This window comes from Saccostrea echinata, unplaced genomic scaffold (assembly GCF_033153115.1).
Source record: "Saccostrea echinata isolate AGI-Se365-2 ecotype Australia unplaced genomic scaffold, CSIRO_AGI_Sech_v1 ptg000054l, whole genome shotgun sequence".
Lineage (NCBI taxonomy): Eukaryota > Metazoa > Mollusca > Bivalvia > Ostreida > Ostreidae > Saccostrea > Saccostrea echinata.
This window is the reverse complement of record NW_026889803.1, coordinates 62,768,950-62,777,500: the sequence shown is the minus strand read 5'-3', so window position 1 is coordinate 62,777,500 and position 8,551 is coordinate 62,768,950. Positions and strand designations below refer to the sequence as shown.

The 8,551-nt window shown below is 32.7% G+C and overlaps 1 protein-coding gene across 1 annotated transcript in view; it reads right to left on the bottom strand.

Annotated features, from left to right (window-relative positions):
- The window catches only part of LOC133205291 (bleomycin hydrolase-like), a 13,545-nt gene extending 5,640 nt beyond the window's left edge, over positions 1-7,905 (bottom strand). The window contains exons 1-8 of the mRNA XM_061341066.1: positions 7,874-7,905; positions 7,260-7,417; positions 6,699-6,851; positions 6,265-6,495; positions 5,915-6,007; positions 5,290-5,445; positions 4,733-4,891; positions 2,215-2,285 (exon numbers count right to left, since the gene is read on the bottom strand). Of these exons, the coding sequence (XP_061197050.1) occupies positions 2,215-2,285; positions 4,733-4,891; positions 5,290-5,445; positions 5,915-6,007; positions 6,265-6,495; positions 6,699-6,851; positions 7,260-7,417; positions 7,874-7,889 (1,037 nt within the window). The 5' untranslated portion in view covers positions 7,890-7,905. The remainder of the gene's footprint in view (positions 1-2,214; positions 2,286-4,732; positions 4,892-5,289; positions 5,446-5,914; positions 6,008-6,264; positions 6,496-6,698; positions 6,852-7,259; positions 7,418-7,873) is intronic.
- Between the last annotated feature and the right edge of the window lie 646 nt (positions 7,906-8,551).

The window sequence follows — 8,551 nt, the reverse complement described above, 5'->3', positions numbered from 1 at the left end:
TACTTACATATATGTGTATATAGAAACAGGTGATAATAAAAGGGTAATATCAAACATACAATACCGAGAAAACAATAGATAAGTGAACTGAAGGTACTATGAGCCCCCTCATGAGAGATGGCTACCCCCAAGTGTTACAAATGTACAGAAGGACATAAAGACAGAAACCCCATCACTGTATACCCCCTGCTTTTCAAATTGGGGTATAAAAATAACTGGTACAATTGTGCATATACAAAAAGAAGTTGTGAACTAGAAACTCATTGTGAGCAATGAGAGGTCTTCCGTCCGATTCTGAAAATAAAAAGGAAAATTCAAGCTGAAAAAGTGATAAAAGAAATTCAGACACTCTGGAGATTTAACCCTGGTCATCAGCGTGAAAATCCAACGTGCTAACCGTTCACTTTTTTGCATCACTTCCTATCATGACCGGAAGTAACGAAGATACTTTCACGATTTTCTCACGATTCAAATAAACTGATGACTGACTATCAGTCCTGAAAGTTTTAGACTTCAGTCGTTTACTGTTGCTGAGCAATATTGTGAGAACAAATTCTAATTTTGAGGAAGGTAAACACACGATCGGAAGTGAATTTGATAAAAATTTCTGACTTTTCTCTAGACATTTGCAGTACCTACAACATACATAAAATTATTTCAAGCACTTTATCGATAAGAAATATTTATGAGAAAGTTAAATAAAAAAAATAGCGTAGATTATCTCCTAAAACTGGAAATTGACGGGTTTTTTCCGGTGGAATCTAACATATTTCAAAACAGTGAAAGAGATGCAATAAAGTGATGCAAGTTTAAATTTAAAAAAGAAAAGTTGAAATTTTTTATTTCTTTGATCACTTTCTATGACAAGTGGAAGTGACGACTGACGCGTTTAACCCAAATGGTTTCGCTTACTCCTCAAAGTCTATTACTCATAAAAGTTTGGTGTTTTAATCTTTTACCTGTTGATTGAAACACATTGTCATAAAAATATTAGCATGGATTTATTTCAATTTTTATTCCTATTTACTAAATGCTGCTTCATTCATACAACCTAGAAACTGATCTCAGTCGGTCTACCTTTCAGCATATGTCACATCTTTGCCTTTCCCAGCATACTGAGCATAACTATGGTAAACGAAGACCTGTTGGCTCTTTGTTTCCTAAATACAATGTACAACAAAGCCATTTCTTTCTTGCTGTATAGATGATTCTACCCATTGAAGGAAGTACACATGCTCCTTGTTTACCTCTGTAAACATATGCTTTATTGGTTTTCATCGCTTAGAGAATTCTACACGGGAGATCACTCTCAATCACTATTTAATAAGTGAAAAAACCCATGTATTTAACCTTTTTTTCTCAGGAAAACTTTGACTTACCCATGTCCGGAAAATATAACATGGGTCCTTCACAAAAATGCAAGGATTTTTAAAGATTTATTTAAAACAAATGAAAATAGCGCAGGATTCACACAGAAAAAAATCATTTATAAAGATGGAAACGTAAATTAGAGCTAAAAATGAAAAAGAAAATTCAGATATAATCGGGATTAAACCCGAAATGGTAGAACATCGTTAAGTGTGCGAGGTACCAGCCACCTGAGGAGCTCCGAGTGCCGACCTGCTCGTCGGAGTTTACGGAGAGAGCTGCCATTTTGGACCCGCTTCAAATTTTAAAATGCGAATATCTAGAGTTTGGATTTATTAATTTTTAAACAAATTATGTATTAAGCCTTTTTGGAAATGTCTCTATTAACCCTACTAAAATCAAAGAAAAATATTGAAAAACAAAAAAGTTAGAAAATTCAACTTTTTAAATTCGCATCCGGTAACGACCGGGAGTACCGACGACGAACGAAAAGTCACGTCCCGGCTAGGATTTATCATGATCTATAATCCCTGAAAGTTTCACATTGATATCTTTTACCGTTCTTGAGATTATCCGCGGACAAAATGTCTTTTTAAATTCAGAAAATGGTCTGTAACTTGGCACCGGAAGTGATTTTCCAAAAAATCTCTCGGATAAAATAACTTCAGATTACAACACATCGTTCCTGCAAATTTCACTAAATTCCATCCAGTAGTCTTTGAGAAATCGCGTGCACAAAATTAGATGGGCGGAAAAATAATAATAAGAAGAAACAGTAGAATCACTATAAGGTCTTCCGTGAAGACGGAAGACCTTAATAAAGTAGTGAAAATCAATGATACTTACGCCTTGAGGTCAAGGACTCCATCTGGTTTTATGCTACAAAACTTCCCAACATCACAGCCAAACCAGACAGCCTAACAACAAAGCAATGTGACATCTACATAGTTACATGTACATTCAAATTCACACCCAAACCATATAGCCCAAGACAAATCAACGTGACAGCTATATAAAATCATGAACAATGTAGTATATTATAACTAAACAAGAGACCCATGGGCCACAATGCACACCTCAGGTAAGCTTGGCTCTCCTGTTCTTTCATTCGATTTTAAAGGACATTTTTCCCTCTTTAATCCCATGAAATTTTTTTTACCCCAAAATGTAGCCCCATTCTAACTTCAAAGGGCCATGGCTTATCCAGATATCCAAACTTGAATCCAAACAACATGGGAATGCTTCAAAATCTATAGGACTTACATGGCTTTGCTCTTCTGAAATGTTATTTTTTTCTGCGTACATGAATTATTTAAAATTTGATCCACAATTTTAGCCCCATCCCAACATAATTGGGTTCATAATTTGAAACTAAAGGTACTGTGAGCAATGAGCTCACTAAATGATACCCCCCCTCCCATATTGTTATAATGGCAAAGTCCATGTTTTGCTCTGGGAGACCCGAAATATGTGTCCGATCAAAAAGTAAAATAGAAAGTGCACAATGGCACTATGTAACAAAGATTCTGTGAAAGTCTCATTTAATTTCATTCAGTGGTAAAAGAGGAGTTGCGGATAAGAGATGGGTACCCCAAAGCGTAACAGACGGACAGACATACAGCTAGAGGGATGGACGGACGGACATCCCAATCACTATATACCCTCCCACTTTTCAAGCAGGGGGTATAAAAAAAACTTAAACCACACAACTTGGAAGTTGGAAATGGTTCCATACTAATACATGTACATGTATGATTTAGTGTGGACGTTGTTACTGTTAAAAAGGATTTTTTTAAAAAATTCCTTTATGTTTGCAAGAATAATGGAAAAACAGGACTGGAAAACATCAGATGTGAATATGTAGGAGAAGATGGAAGTGGATAAGGTACATACTAAGAAGAGAAGGCAATGACTGTAAAAAGCCTTGGGATAGCAGCTGGAAGGAATAAAAGCAAAAGAAAGACCAAAGACCACCTGGCTCTGGGGCCATAAAAGTTAGATCAGCTAACTTTTGATCTCAGTCTCACTTTTCCACTATTAATTCGTTTTGTCAAAGTGAAACTGAGATCAAAAGTGAGTTCATCAAAGTTTTATGGCCCCGGAGCCTGGAGAAGAACAATCAATAAAGAAGGGAATACAGCTGGTTGGCCTAGCTGGAATGCCACCAAAACTAGGGACAGAAAGAAATGGAAAATAAATATTACAGCCTTATGCCCCTTCTGGCATGGAGAGAATTAAGATTTATAAGGTACTTGTATATATTACCATAAACCTCTAAGGTGGCCCCAACCTAACCCCACAGCACTGATTACTTATCAAAGCTCCTGTTCTTTAGAAGAAGATTTTTAACAACTTTTTTTCTACATATCCTTACTTGAAATTTTTTCCCTATTGTGGCCCCACCTTACCCACAGGGGTCATGGTTTGAACAATTTTGAATCTACACAAACTTTAGGAAGCTTTCATTTAGTTTTGTCTTTTCTAGCCCAGTAAATTGTAAAAGATGCCACCAATTTTTCACCACACGTATTTCTTAATTATCTCCCCTAAAAGAGGGTGTGGATCTTCATTTGAACTAATCTGAATTCTCTTCATTCTCTTTAGTTCAAGAGAAAAAGTTGAAAATATGCAAAAGTTTCCAGATGGAAAACAGACACATGCTACACATAAATGTGTGATCATAAAAGCTCACTTTAAATATTAACCCCACCCCCACTCCAAAAAAGAGATAGAAATACATGTACATGTACAATTATCGTCTCTTATTTTGTTTTTGATCATATTGAATTTTCAACAAATTTTTCCAAGTCTGCTTCCTAAGCAGATACTGAGTGATACGGCATACAATTGTAATTTTCGGCTGTTTAACTTGGAAATATAAATAACAAATACAAATGTTGTGAAGATACCCAAAATAAATTAATTCAATGAATTTTTTCAGATATTTACCTCTGATGTCAGAAATCCTCATCTTTTTTTTTTTTTACTAATGCACATTTTACCTGTTGATTAATCAAAGCCATAATCACTTAATTACAGAGATTTTTTGATAATGTTTTTTTCCACAAATTATTATTATTCTATTATTATTTTATTAAAAGACACATATATACTGGTAATCTTTATTAGCCCTTATTTTTTTTTCAATTTTTGATATATATGAGTATTTTGCAATAAATCAAAAATAATATCTAAATATGTCGAAAATACAATATGCCAAGATACATAGCATGAATGTAAGATAGAAGCAAAGTAATGTATCGTCGAAACACCCCATGATTTTTCCTACAGTGTTTTACTTTTTCTTGAAGATCACTAAAATTAAGATCCTATAGTTCTTATAAAATGAGAATGTTGTACTAACCTCTCCTTCTGACAGGGCCTTCTTTGTGAGCTGTTTTAACACATCCACGGGCTGGTTTATATACAACACAGGCTGGCCCCCAGTCATATTATTTAGATACTCCACAGTATAAAGTTTGTTATAGGGATTCTTTGCTCTTGGATCATTCACAATGCACAACTAAATAAAAAACATAAAAGAATGTATGGTAAGTATGAAAAACTTCATTAGCAAGTGTTCAAATAAATAAAAAAATTCAATAACTCTACTCAGAATGATACAAATGCAAGTTTTTTCCATTCTTAGAGGAAAAATATATGATTCAAAGTAAAAATGTCTGGTAATATCAAATGTTTACATAAAAATGATACTCAATATGAGAAAATAAAAAAAGACTCTTTCTAATTGATACAATTGTTTTCTTTTTTCAACTGATAAAAAATTCCAGGATTAACAGTTTATTTCTGATGGAATCTGTAGTACTCTGGGTTTTATGCTTAAGACATGTTTTTATTTACAGTCAATGTCATAAATTCAGAGTAACTAGACCCTGATTTGGTTTCATTGGTTTGACAAACCTTATCCTTCATATTATACACTGGTTTGATTTGAGTTCTGTAGAATTCCACAGGAGATATTGGTCCAATCTTCTGGTATTTTTTATCCTTGTCATAATACTCCCAGGTGAAGGTCTTTGGTGGAGTTCCCAAACAAATGGAGAGAATGGTGTAAATCTGGAAAAAGGCCATAGTACATTTTTATCATTCACCAATACTTTTAGGAAAGGATCTACTAAGTTGAAAGAACTAATCCTTTTGCATATATTATACAATAAAATATGTTCAAACCAAACAAACTAATACTTTCCTTTTTGATACAAATTGCACAGTGTCAAATCAGAGTGGGTAATACACATTAAAATAATTTGTTAATGCATCTTTATGACACCTTGAAAAGCAAAAAAATTATTTTTCAGCATTCATTTTTTTTTAAAAAATATTTTAAAGACATAATTGTATTCTTTTACCACTTGATGCTTTATGACAAACTTTAAGTGATCTTTTTTAAATCTGTTTGGACAATCAGTTTATCATTCTGATGTGCTGTGTATAATAATGAAACATGCAATGTGATGTAAGTTATTCATATTAAAGGAGCTAAATGAGGAAGACACTGGGGACTTTGTTATAAGGATTTATAAACCTGCTGTAACATCAGAGATTTCTCCTTCTGGATTTCTTCATCAGAAGCTTTTTCAGAGACCATTGTGTGCAGTCTCTTGCAGAACTCTCTCATCTGTAAAATACAGAATTTGTCTTTGTTTGAGCTACAGAATATTGATTAACAACAGATGTATGTATACTAAAAATAAACTAAGGTTCTATAAAATATTGGTTAACAACAGATGTGTGTAAACTAAAAATAAATTAATGTGCTACAAAATATTGATCAACAACAGATGTGTGTATACTAAAATTAAGGTGCAACAGAAATGTTTTTCATATAGACATTTTTTAATTATCAATTCAAAATGATCAAGATGATACTTCTACCTTATTGTTGATAACTCCACACATAGCCCTTGACTCTTGGGCACTTTGTGCATCCTTGAAGCAAGTTTTGGGAATAACTCCATATTTCTCTATGAGGTTTACAAGCATATCCCATTGTCCCCCATCTTCTGATGGGGAAACAAGAAGATGGCTCACAAGTCGTCCCTCAAATGTTTCCCCCCGACGAGCACAGTCAATATAAGAGTCCAAATTATAGTTGCAACGCTCCAGCTAAAAGCATGTGTCATAGTCATAAACCAGTGTGCACAAAAATATGTGCCCTTCAAAAAATCCTTTACTGATTTAGAAAGATTTCACATTTTAACCATTAATAAAATCTTAATTTTTTAATTTTTTCAAGACCAAAAGCAGTTTCTTTACAAAAATCACTGCGTAAGTATTTTTAAAGTTTTAGTTCTTTAGTATGAACCAACCTTATCCCAGAAGAAGAGGTAATTTTGACTAAACTCCAATTCATCACATTTGAATAGAGGCATCACACTACACCTCATGGCATTCATACAAGCAAATATCCAGCAGCGCCCAGAAGCTTTCTGATTCGTCATTGGTTTACCTTCCACTGGTACCTAAAAAACATCAAATATTCTTGAAAATTTTGTTAATGAATTTTCTAATCTTATTACAGAACATATACACATTGCTTAAAAATGATTTCTAGTTCAAACTTCATGGTCAATTGTTTGCTTTAGCATTTTTTTTTCAATTCACCTAAGCATTTTTAGAGCATCATTCAAAAAATTATTTCCCCTTAAATAATAATAAACATGTCAAAAAGCTGATGTGAGATTATTTAAAAATTAAATAAACTGCAGTAAAAACTCCATTCACTGCAATCTAATCCTTACAGTCTCCCCACACTGCTGCTTAATTCCTTATGCAATGTAGGCACCATCAATTAGTTTATCATCACCTAAGGCTATAAGGCACTTTTGAAATTCTGTGTTTTATTAAACATCAATCAAAAAATGGCATACCTTGCAATTAAATACATGCACTTGATCTTGAAGATCTGATTGACTTTTCATGACTTGTCTTGGATTAGTTGTGTAACACACATTTTGCGCCAGTTTGTTTTTAGGATCAGAGGAAAATTTGTTTTCCATTTCCTGGAGAACATCATGTGGAATCCCACCTGCAAAGTAATTAATTAACAGGATATCCTAGAATTTTTAGTTGTATACTCAACTTTTATCTTGATTAACAATCATTTTAAGGATAAACATTTATCCATCATTATAAAAAATTCATTTTAATTGTTTAGATGCTAAAATGACTTAATAGAGAAGTCAAAATGTCAATACTATTACGAGTCAACAAAGAAATCATCAACAGTAAGTGTAAGAATTCCAATACGTGGCAATGGGCTGTTTCACGATAACTGCGGTACTGCTCTTTTGCAGAGTGAATTTATATAGTATAGTGAAATATACTGTCTGAGGAAATTCGAGACAGGTGCAATTATTTGTAAATAATTAAACTAAAGGCAAATGCGAGGAAAAACAAAAGCATGGTAGAAATAAATATAAGATATTGATTGCAAATGTATCTTCTCTTTGAAAATGAAAATTAAACACAATTTAACGCCTACCTAGTTTTGTTGTCATTTTTGGTGCTTGGTTTGAGGAAAAAACTCCAATAGCATACGAACAGTTGATCAGTGTTATTTAAACGCTTTCATTACAATGGAACATACTAAAGACCTGACCTACTAAAGACCTGACTGACCTGACCAACAAAAAATTCTCCAAATATCAATATTCTAAGTTTTTACATCAACTTCTTCATGATATTTTCTTAATCATAAGGTGTAATTCAATTGAATAAAGGTATATTCAATCATTTTTAACAAATTTATTGTCATTAATCCATTCATTTCATGAAAATTTAATGACCTGACCAAATTTGAAATGACCTGACCAAATGATAATCATTCATAATTGTTATCTTTTTAAAAATATTTGATACATTTTTAACATATATTCTCTATTATAGTGATTGATAGTTTAGATAAAATGTTTTTAGATGCATTTTTACCAAATATTTAGTCATTTATCCATTCATTTCATGAAAATTTAATGACCTGACCAAATTTGAAATGACCTGACCAAATGAAAATCATTCATAATTGTTATCTTTTTAAAAATATTTGATACATTTTTCAAATTTGTTCTCTATTATAATGATAAATAGTTTAGATAAAATGTTTTTAGAAACATTTTTACCAAATATTTACATGTAGTCATTTATCCATGCATTCATTTAATGA